We start from the raw sequence: 16,944 nt of genomic DNA, 5'->3' as shown, positions 1-16,944 counted from the left end.
AAATTTGCTGTAGTTGAACAGACTCTGCCTAGTAGTCTCCAAGATCAGATTGTGCTCATTTATTCACCATTCAGCTTTAATATTAACAGGATTATTCTTAAAAGTGTGGAAGACTGGGGCACGATCAAACAATATTTCCTATGTGTGAAGAAATACATTTTTACAAGTAATCAGATTTTGTAAATATAGCATCTATCCTTGAATAAGAGAGATGTCCATTAGAGAAATGTGTAAAATCATTTTTCAGAGGGATGTTGAGTCCTCCAGATGTAAAAAAAAATATCTATTCTTAAACATACATCTAGTAAGTTTCAAAAGATTTTTGAATTCACCTTTTCCCCTTTATTAGTCTTTTATCTAAGTTGATATCAGCTATGCAATTCATATCACATCCCGTAGCTAGCACTTAGAGATTCTCTCGGTCTTCTCTATCAAAGAACTGAAAATATAAAACTAGGAAATAATTTTGGGCTGAAAGATTTTCACCTGTATGAACTAGATCAGGGTCTTCCCAAAGTGTGCTGTACAGGGGTTCGGTCAGGCGCCACGGCCCCTTAAGAGGGTGACCGGTCCATGTAATATCGGCCAAATGGGAGGAAGTGACAGCCTACAAGCGAGTGGGCTTACTGTTTTCAAAAGTAGGTCTCTGCCCACAAAAGTTTAGGAAGTCCTGAACTAGATCATTTTATCTGAAACTAAGAATAACATATCTCCCATTACAATCAATTTCATGAAAAATATACTCAAATTTAATTTCTATATATTAATTTATCTAATGTGCCTAAAATTCCAGTAATTATAGAGAAAAAATGTAAGTAAAAAAATAATCAAAAATATATCATTCACTTAATATTTCTGCCACTAATATTAATCTTTAAAAACACCAACTTTTTTTTTTTCCTTAGGCATAAAATCACATCACTATTTTTTTTCCTGTTGTTCCACGTAACCGAAGATAAATCTGAGAACAATACTAGATTTTTATATTTACCCAGAACAGGTTTCCTCTTAAATTCCGTTAGTAATAAGCCCTTTATATAGTTAATGTTAAAGCGTGATAATATCTCTTGGCTTGTCTGAAAGTGCAGGGATTCTAGGTTTAGGAAGTCTATGCAGAGGATAAAATAAAAACATCCCAACTTATCTTTAGCCACAAAGGATGAAACAAAGTTTTTACAGTATGCTTCCAGTTGATCATCAGGAATATCTTCAGAGATTTCTTTCACTCTAAGGTTCCTCCTTCGTAAGCGATCTTCCAGATCAGCAAATTTTAAGGGACTGTCCAGGCACCAAAGCAACTTCATCTAAATTGGGTTGTTATGATGCCAGGACGGCAGATTAGAACCATTCGGCCCATCTAGTCTGCCCAATTTTTTGAAATACTTTAATTAGTCCTTGACCTTATCTTCAGTCTAGGATAGCCTTATGCCTATCACTCGCATGCTTAAACTCCGTCACTGTATTAACCTCTACTACTTCAGCTGGAAGGCTATCTCATGCGTCCATTCCCCTCTCTGTAAACTAATACTTCCTAAAACTATTTGTAAACATTTTGGCTTCCTATGTCTTTCCTCCAGGCTATACATGTTAAGATCATTTAACCTTTCCTGGTAAGTTTTATCCTGCAATCCATGAACCAGTTTATTAGTCCTTCTCTAAACTCTATCTAAAGTATCAATATCCTTCTGAAAATATGGTCTTGAGTACTGCATGATGCACTTCTCTCTTTCTACTGCTAATACCTCTCCCTTTACAATCAAGCATTCTGCTAGCATTTCCTGCTGCTCTATTACATTGTCTGCCTACCTTTAAGTCATCAGAAATAATCACCCCTAAATCCCTTTCCTCCGATGTTGATATTAGTATGGTATCGATTATTCTATACCCTGCCCTTGGTTTTTTACGCCCAAGATGCTATATTTAAAGAAGATGATGATTGAGGGGAGGACATACCACTGCATGTATATCATAAAAAATGTCAGTCATAAAACATTAAAGACTGTTGGATGTAAATTCTCTCCAGGGATTTCAGACTTTTGCAAATGTATCCTGTGACTGTCTGACTTTAGAGGTCAATTCGTCCATAACCGCATTATCTTAAATTTTTGTAATAACATCTTACAATCTTGGGGGATCCATTTTGAGCCAAGCTGCTGCTATGACTCTACGAGCTACTAATGTGATTACATTGAAACGATTTTGATTATGTTTGGGAAGTCCCTCAATCGTGCAAGATAAAAGGAAAGTACAATGAGACAAATCAATTAATCTCTGAAAAATACTACTTAATATGTCCCTTGTGCTTATCCAAAAGTTATGTACTTTTGGGCTATATTCAAATTCTTGTCTTTAGTCTGTGATACTAAATTTTCTGAGCTATCAAACACCTGTTCCGATAAATTCACTTTTAAATCGATTTTAATCTTGTCAAATAGATTGTCCAATGCCTCAGAACATATTGATTGATTTTACCAGAGTGCATAATTCTATAGTGTCCTCAGTGCCACACTCATTGACCACTTTTTCTTTTGTTGAAATTATAACAGGGCTTGACAAATTTGCTTTAAATATAGAAACCAGTTAAAAAAGTTAGGAGACAGTTTTTTTCCGGCAAATATACAATTTAGTCACCAGGACCACTGTAATTTAATTTAATGTAATTTAATGGCTCTGGTGTCTATAACCTGTTCCTTTAAGAATTGTATATTTGTTGTTGAAAAAAGCTTCTGCTATCTAGACACTAAAGAATCTCCAATCTTCATTTAGTAGCTCCACGCGTTGCATGGAGGAGCTGAACGTTCCCCATAGAGATGCATTGATTTAAAGCATCTCTATGAGGAAATGCTGATTAGTGCAGCATTTTGCGGCGCGTGCTCAATAGCTTCCCAATACTTTCCTATGGAAAAGCATTGGATTGGCTGAGATCATCAAAATTAACTCAGCTATGTAGACGTGCCAGCCGTAGCAAGACTGGCACATCGTTGGAAAAAGGTAAATAAAAACACCATTCCCATGTGACCAGAGGGGAACTGGTGACCTAAGCATGTACATGCACTGACAGATGGATACACACACACAAACAGACACATACACTACACACATACACACATATATACAAACATACAGAATGACACACACTCAGACACACGTGTACACACTCACTGACAGACACATTCTCTCACACTCTCAAAGTATTTTTTATACACACACACACACACACACACACACAGAGATTCATAGATAAAATACAGACAAATACACATACAGACATACACACACACACAGGGAAAAAAAAACATATATTATCACCCTCCTCTTACCTACCTTGAGGGCGTAGGAGGGGCTTTCCTTGGGTCCAGTAGCACAGTGGGGCTGGATGCGGCTGATATGAGTGGGCTGCTGCTGATCCAGACTCTCCTGTCTCTGTTATCTCAGTGTGCCAGGAGGAAGTGACAGGAACTTAACTACTTCCTTCCGGCGCTGACCCAAATATAAAAAATTCAGGGATTGATATTAGTGACTCCCACTTCCTCTTAATATTTGAATTAAATCCCCCAAATCCACAGGTGATAGTTATTCTCACTGTTATGTTTCTTAGGCCCCAGAAAGGTGAATTTAAACTATGTAATTTTTGAATTTATTTTGTGATTAAAGGGATTCTATAGTGCCAGGAAAACAAACCCGTTTTCCTGGCACTATAGGCTCCTGCAGTACCCCCTCACTCATGACCCCGTCCCGTGGCACTGAAGGGGTTAAAACCTTTTCAGTGACTTACCTGAATCGGCGCTGGGTTAGGCTTCGCCCACGCTCCTCCCCCACTGGGTAAACTATGTACAGAAAAACTTTATTGTGTTTGTGTAATTCACACATTTCAGACAGCACTCCCTATTAACTTCTAAGGTATTGTAATCCTAACAATTGCAATACAGCATTCTGTGCTTCTTGAGGAATCATAAAATGAAAAATCTATTCCTGAACAACTTTACATCCTCTTAAATTGTATAGCTTATGGGGCGGAGCCTAACTGCTGCACTGACCGGTCGCACATCATGAGAGCTCTGTGAGAAAGAGCTCTAAAACATCCCAAATTGTGACAAATCTCTGCTGAAATCGCACTGCTGATGTGTCCTGAAGGTGGAGGGACCCAGCGGTACTTACCTTATTCATGTTCTTGACCGAGATCGGCGGCAACAGCCAGAGTAGACACACAGCCTACATGAGGCCTACTCACAACTCATGCGGGGAAGGCAGGCGATCCCTTGGTTTAACACAAAGCCTGAAGTCTCTCTCTCGTGCTTTCCCCCCCATCCCCTCCCCCACTGCTGCTGAGGGATATCCTGGGAACATCAAGTCTGGTAGTGGGAGCAAGTCAAGTGAACTGCATCCAAAATGGCGGATGCCACGTGCAGCCTTACACCCTCTCTCACAGACTGGCTGGATAAACTGTTTGCCACCTGACTATCCAAACTTACCCCTCACCTGCACACTGCTGAGGAGGTCCGGCATGCACCTGCCAAATATCCAACCGCACAACAACCCGCTTCAATGACACAGGGAAAACCCTGCCAGAACCCACTTAAACAAAGTCGGTGGAGGCAGACCAAGCCCCGGCGAGCGATCGATCCTTGCCGTAGGACACCGAGTAACAGCGTCAGTCAAACAGAAGCACGATACTCGCTGAGACAGGTACCAAAGCTGCCTACATCACACCCTCACCATCATCCAAACTCACAAGGTCCCACACAGCTGAAGTCCAGGCCCCGCTGGCAGAACGACAACAGGCTGGACTGTGCTGAAAGCCTGGAGGGCATAGGCTGAAGGGGACATTCTATCCTGCAAGCGGGTGCGCGGGATTTGCCTTCATACCCCTTTCCCACGGTGGGACAATACCACCACTAACACTCAATTACTACCAACCCTTCGACCCAGCCCTGTATTTCAATCAGCTACTGTGATATCTCATCCTAAGCTAGTTTTCACTTCAACCACCATGTATAACCACCATGACCCTGTAGTTAAGCATGCTCTTATATACTATTGAAACTACTCTCATTATTATTATTGCCCTTTATATAGCGCCAACAGATTACGTAGCCCTTTACAATATTATGAGAGCGGGGATTTAACTATAAATAGGACAATTACAAGAAAACTTACAGAAACAATAGGTTGAAGAGGGCCCTGCTTAAACAAGCTTGCAGTCTATAGGTGTTTATATTGTCTTGTTAGTTAATTAACACCCAGTTTAACTCAATCACCTTAGACATAAGCGCTTTGCCTGAACCTAGTAGTATTATTTTTCTTTAACCGTATACTCTCTCGGGTCTTTCGATTAGATCTCTAATTTAGCCTGTTTATTAAAACCTCGAAAAATGTGCAACTTTCTCACATGCTATGACACTGTATGATCAAAAATGCTTGTTACTGCTGTCGTAGCATAACAAGCTTGTATGTATATCTATGCACTATGAAAATATATAATAATAAAAAAAATATATTGTATAGCTTATTTTCTAGACCCTTTTTCCCTTTGGTAGGAAGGGAACTAAACTCATATATTTTTTCCTAGAAAGCCTGTATTTGTTTGCCAGTGTCATAAAAGCATATGCTGCAGATTTGTCGTATAGTTGTATATAGTTGCTATGGGTGTGTGCTAGCAATTTAAGGTTGAACAGAGTACATTGTGAGCTTTGTCATTTTTATAGATTGCCTTCCTACTTGTCATTTTCACTTTTCCCTGAAAATGGGACAAAAAAGAGATTAAAGTCTCACTAACACTATTTTGAACATCTACTGCCAATACTGAATCCACCATTGCCTGGCAGATTTAACATATTTCACATCTTCATGTACGATTACATAGGACTTCTGTTCTAGAATTTTTGTTTTTGTTTAGGGGGTGCCTCTAAGGTTAGTTCTCTCTCACTATTCTTTTTTTTTTTTTTTATCTCAGAATCCAGCTAAGCAGCTCCCTAGATAAGTCTCCAGTGTTTCAAGAGACGAGACTGAGACTTTTTTTTTGTGTGTGTGTTATCATTTTTATGTTTTCTGCTAGCATAGATACACTTATTTAGACACTCTCGAATGTGCTTTATTTATTGTATTTTGTATTGCAATTCCTTTCCTGCTTGTCACACCTTATAAATAATACATCAACACATATTAAACTTGTATTGGCTCTGATGAAAATTCCTCTGTTATATTTGAATTAAAGTGACCGCTCGGTGGCACAATGTATCATAACCGAAAGTATGTGTTGGGGGTTATTAGCTGCAATGAATTCATAGCCAACTTGCCATGTTGATGCTAAAATTGTGAAATTCTCTATTGAAATTGAGTTTATTAATTATTTGATGTTAAAATGAGTTCACCACAGGTAAATCACACTAAAATAAATATAGGGAGTATGTCTACTATCTATTCTTTTAAAATTACTTGGAAAAAGTAGAAGAAAATAACATGCGATTGATCCACATAGGGGTCCTAAAACTCAGTAAATTTCCTATCACGTGGACTGTTATATCACAGGACTGTTAATTCACTTGCTTTGGCTAACTGCTTGTTCTGAATGAGTTAAGTCTGATGCTCTCCACAATAAAAATAAAGCTCCCTGACTGCTTACACTCCTGTTGGAATATTGTTTTTCCTGAAGGAAACCAGGATCAGGAATGTGTGTGGTTGAAATACAGTAATGCTGCATCTCACTATAGATATTTTCTGTTGTGATATCTCACAGTCATTAAAGGGACACTGTAAGCACCCAGACCACTTCAGCTCATTGAAGTGGTCTGGGTGCTGTGTCACTTTTCACCTAGTGCTGCAATTTGGAGAACCGCAATGTTTATATTGCAGCTCTAGGTCTGCCCACTGTGGCTGTCTACTAGACAGCCACTAGAGGGCTTCCTGAAACAAAGTGGTCCGTTATCTGACGCTGGACATCTTCACGCTGTGCATGAGGACCTCTAGCGTCAGATTTTTTTTCCCATAGGAAAGCATTGATCAATGCTTTTTTATGGAAAATCCTAATGTGCATTAGGTTTCCCCTGCCAGCCCACATCGGTGGGGGAAGAGCATGGGCGGAGCCTGACCCAGCGCAGAGGGACATCGATGCTGGATTCAGGTAAGCACCACGGGAGAGGGGGTGCAATGGAGGGGGGCACCTAGAAACTTATAGTGCCAGGAAAACAGCTTTTCCTGGCAATATAGGATCCGGTAATTCTAGAGTGATGGGTGAGCTTATGACTGCAATAAATAATGTTTATCAAATCACTATAATGAAAGATGAAGGAAGACTGGTACATTGAACTCCTTGCACTATAACCTATTTAAGAAGCATCAATGGTAACGGTACTTACACTGTCCCTTTACACCACAGCTTGTAATTCTGGCCGTCTCACGTTCCAAGCCACTTCAATCATTACAAAGTTTAGAATGTACTTATTAAAGGAACACTCCAAGCACCATAATTATACACTGCAACATTTCAGGAGTGCTGTGGGGCCCTCCCACATTGCAAGTAGTAAAGCCATGTTAATTTATTTTCCAGGGTCCTACCTCCACTAGATCTGATAGAGAGCCAGATGGTCCGTCTTGGAAACATTCTTCAACTCATTAGATTCTTCTATTTTTTCACACCTAATGCCATTCTCTCATATCGTTCCTGTTCTTAGCTCTATTCACACCTTACTTTGTATGCAATGTATATTTCAATTCCTCATCTTCAATATGATTACAGCTTTACATTCTACTTCACATGTAACAGTTCTCTATATCGCAACAATTGAATTACATTTTATTTAAAAAAATCCTCAAATTGTTACCTATTCACAATATATTTCCTACATGGTTTCTCTCCAAAGTCCATAGTTCATATGAATAACTGAAACCCTATGCCCCATCACAGTATATATTACACGTCCCTAAATTTAATATTTTCCTTATTAGTTCTTCCTAGTACTGTGAGATCCTACTTAACATGAAATAAGTACATATAGCAATCTTTTTTGAAAATGTATGTGTACCTTTCTCTAAGTTAAGCCCTGCAGTGGAAAAGTCGGATAACCCAGTTGTGTGCATCTAGGGTTTAAATATGTGAGGTGATGGCGGCAATGTGCTAGAGAGATGCTCCAGAGCAGACAGGGGGCTATTGGGGGGGTGGGTGTTGCATCACCGGAACTTAGTATGACGGCCTCGGAAGGGTATCAAAACAGAACTTTTAAGCAAGACCGTAATAACATAAGATAAACCATACAAACATACAACTTGTAGATGGATTGCAAGGTGAGGTAATTGAACTTCACCATTCCTGGGTACGAATGCAGGTATGTTCTCAACATTCCAGAAGTGGGCTTGAGGCTGTCCTTGTGAGACGATGCTATGGTCAGAGAGACTCAAAGGCCTTGTGTGTTTTCCCATCTTTGGTGACTATAAGTGACACCGGGATTGCCCACCTGTAGTTTGGAGAGCTGCGGTAATGGGCTGCATGGATTTATGCCAGAGCAATGTGGACCTGCTCAAGTTCTGGAAGAGGGTGATGTGACATGACTCAAATTTATAGAGTATCTTCCCTCTGAGCGCTGTCATCAGGCTGATTTTGTCATATAGTGTTTGACAGTGTAGTATAACATCACAGGGTGCTGCTGAGGTATTTTGGCTATTTGGTACACTCCATCGAAAGCAAAGTGTTTAGCCTGCCTTATTGGGAAGATTGTGGACACCAGGTGTTTAATAAAGTGTGAGAGCTCTTCCAAGGGCACTGACTCTGGCAACCCCCTGACCTTTATATTCTTCCTTCTGCCTCTGTCATAGAGTGTTGTGATTTCCGCCAAAAAAGTAGGTTGCATGGACTACAGGGACTACAGGGCTTACCTGTTCGCCAAGAGAGGTTAAGCCTTGTTTTAAGTTTATGATGTCTTCCTCTGTGGCTTGAGTACGCTCGATCACTGCTTGTACCTCTGTAGAGAGCACTGCTAGGTCTGGTTCTCACATTTGTTGTAGATTGTGTTGCAGGCCAGCAAGCTTGAGTTAAATGTCCCTCTTGGATGCAGGGGCAGAGTCGTCTGCTTCTTGTGGGGTCTCTCGGTTAGGACTTTCCACAGCTGAGCTGTTTATTAAGTCTGTTTTAATTGGCACTGGCGGTAAGGCCTCACAATCTTTTTTTTCGATTGCCCTCCCCCCTTCCTCCCCCCATGTCAGTATTAGTGTGGCCGTCTTGTTGTTGGACTGTAATTTTGGCAGCACTCCACACTTGGTAGCCCCCGTCAAGCTTTCGGGGCCGTCCGCCCACGCGGTAGTCCTTACGTCCCCGGTTGCGATATTTCATGCTCGTGGATAGGAAAAAAAGCTTCTGCATAACCAACACGGGGTCCAGAGGCAGTGCCTGCTAGTCCCAGGGTTGGGTGAGGCTTGATGCAGTTAATTTTGAGCGGACACTCAGAGCTGGGTGAAATGGCGACCACTCCAGTCTTCTCTTCACAAATTTAATCAGGGAGAAGCTTGTTATATATTCCAGCCATACAACAAGCGAGGCATCTCATATATGCTGTGATCTCAAAGCACATTCATTTCTATTTCATTTCCGATTGATATTTGTATTGCTTGTTGTTTCTTATTGATCTCAATGATATATTGTCAGGAGAAATCTTGCTTTGGACTAGTCATAACTGATCTTAACCTGAACTAATCCTCATACATGTTACTATTTATTTTTACATCTGACATGTTCATCATCACAAGACACAAGCATTAGCGTAGGGTAAACCATTAACATTTTAAGTATTAATCTAATAGACATTGTTTGACTGTTCCCACCTGACAGTACGTAATTGAACATTGCCTTAGGATTAATCACAGAACAAATTATAAAAAATTTCACCACTGAAACATCCCAGTGTGCCGTTTTTCCCCGTCTCTCTTCTCTGAGATTTTTTTTTTCAAGCTTGTATAATTAATCTGCAGAAGAGAACTGATTCTACAAACAGCAGTCAAGGTCAAGCAGAGCAAACTTTCTTAGCGATTTCCCCTGAATTCATTTAATGTAAAAAGATTCTATGTAGACGTAAATTAGGAGAGGTTGTCAAACTTATTTTTCTGTTAGAAGAAAACAAATCTATGAATTTGAATTAATAGTATAATTAAAACAAAATAATCTGAAGGAAAATTTTTTTGTCACATCATGGCCTGTGCTCATAATTTTTTCCATTGGATATATATTGTATGGGTTATTAAAGGAATGCTTCAAATACAAAACCACCGCTTGCATAGGTTTTTGTGTTTCGTCACCTTTTTCATTAGTGCTGCAGTGTTTTGCTGACCTCGTTACAGTGGTATCCTCCTGCTTTCATGAGGCCATAGTGGGATGCACAGCTGTTCTACACATACTGTGCAGGTCCTAAGTGAACAGTTGGGCTCTCTAATAGCTTTCCCCAAGCATGGGCACCTGCATGTAGTTTCATTCATGAAAAAAAAAACATGAATGAAGCTACATGTCATATTAATGGAAGCCAAGCAGTAATAATACAATCTTTTTTAATTTAATTTTGTGTTACTGTGCAATACATAACGTCTTTTTTTACTTTCACCTATTTTTTACAGAAAAAAAATGCACAAAAATTCTAATTTTTCCTCTCTCTGAATGTATCCCGTGTCCCCATTAGATATTTCAAATTTAGAAATAAAGCAGTAACTTCTCTCGCCTGCTGCATTAGTAGATCTTACGGTCTGCCTTCTGTCCTAATCTTTTTACCTTCATGAATGTTTCCTTCCTTACATTATTTTCTGGAGGATTAATGCCCCTGCACAGCAGTCTCCTGTGACTGGAATGATGGCTCCTCCATCACTTCATTATCTCTCCTTACATTCCATATTAATGTCGGGAAGGTCTGCCACCTGCTGCTGAATGGAAACCTCCAAACCCAGACTTCCAACTGAATAGGTCTAAATATGATCGACAGACTCTGTTTGTGGTCTACTTCACAGCTTTGTAACAAATGAGAATTAGAAAAGCGTGTTTCATGCATATTCATGGGGTGAAGCTCTTTGAAAGGTACGGTCACCTGATGGCCCACGTATAAGATATAACTTTTGTTTAATATATATTGATTGATTGTAATATTCCAAAGTTGATACTTATTGTATTGATGTTTGATTTATTTATTATATATGTATATAAAACTAAATCCAATATTTTACACTAACAATACTTAGTACTAGTACACCTCTGATGCTATGCGTATAACTTCAACTTTAACATTTATGTCACAATCAAAATTGCCTTGTGATGTATATAGTATTTATATTTGTATGTGTGCATCATGTGACTGCCATCAATTTCAGACAGCCTTGGGCTGTTTGTGTGTTCACATGTGTTATTCAATGAGCTTGGGCATTATAAGGAATTGGCTCGGGAATTTAAAATGTTAAGTCAAAATAGCTGAGCGTGAAGAAAAAAAACTGTTTCAGTTTACCACTTTTAGCCTCAAACGTTCAATTTCCTAATAATTCTCAGTTTAGTGATACATCCTACGTGCGTTGCCTTCTTTAGCAACTGTAATGGTAAAATAAAAATTCTTGAGGTTCTGATGGAATTCATAAACCTGATCTTAGATGTACGTACATACATATACTTCAGCAATACAGCTGTCTTTGTCTAGCAGTATTTCATATTGAGAAAGACATATATATATATATATATATATATATATATATATATATATATATTTGTTTTGTTTATGAAAGGATAACATATTTTAAACACAGAAAAACATGTCATATCTATTTCGCTATTTTGTATAAGGAAAGAGAGAACGTGACGCCAGTATAAAAAAAACAACTAATTGGTGTCTTGATTTTAAAGCATATTGAATGCCTCTACCTTTGTTGCTGTCATGGATATGCTCATTGCTTGTTTGAAAGGAGGACTTTTGATTGTGTAATGCTTTGAGGTTTCTGAAAACACCCTGTAACAATAATTTACCCTCTAAAGCACCCCATCACAAAGACAGAAGAGAATTAAGTTAAAATGAGCCTTTCTTACATTTTGTCATGCTTTACTCACATTTATGGGATAAAATAAATTTAAAAACGGTCTAATGAAAAGTATATTTTTTTTAAACCCTTCTGTGATTTAGTGCCCCCCCTCCCCACCCCCTACTTGATTAAAAATAATCAATTTAAATGGCAAATAGTTTACCTGCAAACCAGTGCTGTGATAGACCTGACCCACCGTGAAGTCTATTGCTTCTCCAGTCACACTGTGCATGTGCTGTCAATGCCGCTATATGTGTAAGTTCTGATGCTAGATCCCTCCCGGAAAAAGTATAAACATGAGGAGGTGTTGGATAGCAATAGCAATGTCACTTTAACAATATTTATTTGATATAGAGCGGATGGATGGATGTACACATAGTAAATTTATACATTAAAGCGTTGTCACTTTAATTATTTCGTTACAGCACTGTATATTTTTTTAACTTTCATTTTTGTATGATATATTCACAATGCTCTTACAACGTATTAGTTTAATGTATTTAATTGTGTTATTTTCATTTAGCACTGTTTATGTTGTTGTTTTATTTCCAATGTTAAAATTAGTGTAGGTCCCACCGATATTGGGTTACTATGACTTTGTGTGTGTTACTGTGTGTTTTTGTGTGTATGCTGTTCCTTAGTCTGTATTTTGTATACATTTTGGTCTTTCAGCACCTCTGCTGAGAAATGCGTATTTCAACTCTGTTTACCAGTCCCAAACCTGGTCTCTTGTAATTATTTTTTTTCTTCTTTTGATCTGGCTGATTTCTAAACACATTATTTGTATGTGCCGACAATACTGCCCCCAAACCCCCCCACTAAAACCCTAGTCCCCACAATACTGTGCCTAACCTCGCCAACTTAAAGCCCCTATCCACCCCATAATTATGCTCCTAACCCCACACTATAGCTCCAATACCCCCAAAACTTCAGCTAACGCCGAATACTGCCACATACAGGGCCAGCGCCACCTGCCTGGGGCGCCCACTGGGATTTTCCTGGTGGCCTCCCCCTGTCTGGGTCCGCAGCGCTGTGGGGGCGCACAGAGGATCCCTGTCCCAGGTCAGGGCACCCCCGAAGCTCTGCTAGGTAAGGCAGAGCAGACACCTGCTTAACTTGATGTCAGGTGCCTGCTCTGCCAAGAAATACCGGTCAGCGGAGGAGAGGGGGACAGGAGGCAGGCTGCTCTATTGTGGCCAGCGAGGGAGGCTGTTCTTGCAGCTTCCCACTCCTCCCTTGCGCGCCCTCTGTGATGCCGGGAGACGGAATATGACGTAATTCCGACCCCAGCATACTAAACAGTGCGCTGCCCCACACTGCCCCACACTGGACCTCAGGGAGGTAGGGAGGCTGGATGTCTGAGTCTGTGTGTCAGTGAGTGTGTGTGTCAGTCTGTGTCTGTCTGGCAGTGAGTGTTTGAATGTCAGTGAGTGTGTGGGTGTGTGTCTGTGTGCCTGTCAGTGAGCGTGTGTGTCTACCAGTGTGTGTCAGTGAGTGGGTGTGTGTGTGTCTGTGTGCCTGTCAGTGAGCTTGTGTGTCTGCTAGTGTGTGTCTGTCAGTGAGTGAGTGACATGAGGGGGCGGCAAAATGGATCTATGCCTAGGGCGGCAGAAATCCTTGCACCTGCACTGGCCTGCCACTATCACCCACTAAAGCCCCAATCCCACACAATAGTGTTCCTACCCCTGCCCCACACCCTAAAGCCTCTACCACCCATAAATACTGCTTCTATTCCCCGACAATACTGCCATAATGCCCACAGTACTGCCTCTATCTCCCATAGCATAGGTCCTAATCCCACTAAAGCCCCAACCCCCACAATACTGCCTATATCAACCACACCAAAGCCCTAATCCCCAATGCTGCCCCTATCCCCCTCATCATTGCTCAGTCCCCCAAAATGTTGCCACTATCCCCCCACTAAAACCCCACTCCTCCAAAATACTGCCCCTATCACACCACACTAAAGCCTCAGTACTTGTAATAGTGTTTTCAGCAAACAACCATGAGGATTCAGTTCCGCCATATGCGGTTACGTCCATCACTACTTCACAGTACACAAATACTGGTTGGTCCTACACTAATTCAAACATGGTAGACACATTTAATAGTGCATCCCCATATTTTTGCTGAGATAGGTGATTCTAGTAGCCTTGTAAAATGTAAAAATGTGCACTGTTCCTTAATCTGTATTATGTATGAATTTTGGTCACCTACGAAATGCATGTTTTGTGTGTGCCCCCAATTCCTTTTTGTCTTTATTAAGTGAGTGTGTGTCTGTCATTGAGAATATATGACTGTCATTGAGTGTTTGTCAGTGAGTGTGTTTCAAATCAGTGAGATTGTGTGTATGTCATTGAGAGTGTGTCAAATCAGTGAGTGTGTGATTGCCAGTGAGTGTGTATCTGATTGCAAAAAGGGATAAGGCTTATAGATAGAGAGGTGGAGTAGTTGCCATCTCAATATGTCTGTCTGCTCTGCACATTTGCAAAGAGGAGGAGTTAGTAAGATGACCACCTTGGGATTCCCCCCCAAAAATTCTGCACCCACGCGTCTGTGATCCTGGGATTGATCCTTATTGGAAGCACGTGTAGTACTTATAATCTGTACTTTGGCAGTGTACAGTTTATAGTTATTAGTTCTCTTTAATAGACCGTAAAATAATATATGTAACAAAAATGTTTCAGTTTTTAGTCATCCCATAAACTACAAGGTACTTCCATGATACAAGAATTTAAACCAAGTTAAGGTTGGTTCAGAATAGGAAGGATTTTTGGGAATAGTGTTGGAAAGTATTTGTAGTACTGTGATGAGTGATCATTTATGTATTTGAATGTGGAGAATATTCTTCCACTCAATTAAATTAAAGGGGATCTGTCATTTTTTTCCGATTATAGTTCCTCTTTCTTTTACCCCAGGAATATCTCTTGAAAAATGTATTCTTGTGAGTGCAGCAGAGGGATGTATAACAAATAGCAAACCTTTCATCTATACATTTGCTGTCAATTTTGCTAGCACTTTATACAATGAAATTGGAGTCTCTATAAAGAAAAACCAAGTCATGTCAGCAGTGATAAGCTGGCTGTTACATTTAAGAAGACTCAGCATTTGGAAATCTAGTTCACAAAACCTCCAGAGTGCCATCACTGCTCTACCGATTAATATAAAAATGATTCCTAAACCGTGCGTGATCCTTTACCTTTTAAAATTAATCACAAGGCCTATTATTAATATTTAGTTTCCTTTATGATGCTTGTAAAACTGACAGTGTTACTTGGACAACAAGAGCATAGAACAGCAACAAATGAAGATGTTTCATACAAGTGACATTATATGCATTTCTTTTCATTTCAGAATTCCAATTTGATTCATCAGAAAGTTTCTCCGCCTACAGAGCAGCACGGGTCACCCATCCTGTCATTCATCATTCTGGAACAATTCAATGCCATTCAGCTGCTACAAAGTATCCATCAGTCTTTGGCGGCTCTCAGTAAAGTGATCCGAGGAACCTCATTGTTGACATCTGATGTACAGAGCCTGGCCAGTGCTTTATTAGATCAGAAGGTGAGGCGTATGGTCCAAGACATTATTTCTTCTTTATCTTGATGAATTTCATGAGTTGCGTGTGTTTTATTTTAAGGAGAAGCTGTCAAGTATTAGTCTTTTGGCTACTCTATAGCTACAACTAAATAAAATCAAAAAACGCGTTATATGAAAACATACATTTGGTCTTATTGCTTAGATCTGCACAAATACCTTGTTTAGTGACCCAGATTGGCATTTAATGCAGTTATCCTAATATTCCATGACTTTCTGTGAGCGGCTTTGTCATAGATGTAAGTGGGCAAGTGAAGAAGGCAACAATTTGTAGTGTTCACGCAGTCGAGGTAGGTGTTTTTATTTCTGATTCTTGTTTTACCATAGTAATCACTTATGTAAAAATATGTAAAAAAAAAAAAAAAAAGTGCCAACAAGAATAGTGGAACTGTTCTCCACAAATCATTTTACCCTAATTTCAAAAGCTTCAACATGTGTTTCACCTCATGTATGTCCCGTGAGTTAATAGGGCAGACTTCATAACACACACACATGTATCTACATCACAGATACACACACACACACACACACATATAATCACAGACCTACACACACAATCACATACATACACATAGACATACATACAATCAATCACAAACCTATACACTCAATCACATACATGAGCACACAAAATCATATATTAAGCAGACTTGAACAAACACAATCACGGACCCACAAACACACGCATACCATCACAGACTCACACTTATACAATCACAGACACACCATCACATATGCACATAATTACTGGCATACACATGCAAAAATCACAATCATACACTCACATTTAGTAATAAAGAGGTCCACCCAGCCTCCCTACCTTCTTCTTGGAGGGCTGGAGTGGATTTTCTCCCTGGTAGCCAGTGGTTGCTGCCGTGATGGGATCACTGTGCTCTATATACACAGGTCAGTTGCGCACCCAGTGATGATGTCATATCTCAGCTGCCAGCTCACTGAAGGGCGCGCGAGGGGAGCTGTGCAAAAAGAGCACAGTAAGTAATGGGCTCCCTGAATCCCTCACCACCCAGCAGCCCGGACAGAAAGTGGAGCATATTATCAGCGGTTCAGGCCCCGGGTTGGACACTCATATTATCACTGGGCATCCTACGCGTTTCGTCCTAAAACCGGACTTCCTCAGCGACTTGGTAGATCAGTAACAGCAAAATTATAAAATACATTTCCCTCCCACAGTTCATTTATATCCCCTGTAACGTCTATTATTGAATAATTCCCGGCCGGTGTTCTGTTTCTGCCTGGACGGTACTTCCTGCTTGTTTGAACAATGTGACATCATCACGTGCGCCGCATGCGTTTCAACTT

At 40.1% G+C, this 16,944-nt stretch overlaps 1 protein-coding gene across 1 annotated transcript in view; it reads left to right on the top strand.

Annotated features, from left to right (window-relative positions):
- Window positions 1–16,944, top strand: part of DYNC2H1 (dynein cytoplasmic 2 heavy chain 1) — a 330,703-nt gene that overhangs the window by 244,367 nt on the left and 69,392 nt on the right. Inside the window, exon 85 of the mRNA XM_063430335.1 lies at window positions 15,382–15,591. Coding sequence (XP_063286405.1) covers window positions 15,382–15,591 — 210 coding nt within the window. The remainder of the gene's footprint in view (window positions 1–15,381; window positions 15,592–16,944) is intronic.

This window comes from Pelobates fuscus, chromosome 1 (genome assembly GCF_036172605.1).
Source record: "Pelobates fuscus isolate aPelFus1 chromosome 1, aPelFus1.pri, whole genome shotgun sequence".
NCBI classification, from domain to species: domain Eukaryota; kingdom Metazoa; phylum Chordata; class Amphibia; order Anura; family Pelobatidae; genus Pelobates; species Pelobates fuscus.
The sequence above is the reverse complement of the archived record's forward strand: the minus strand, read 5'-3'. Positions and strand labels throughout refer to the sequence as shown.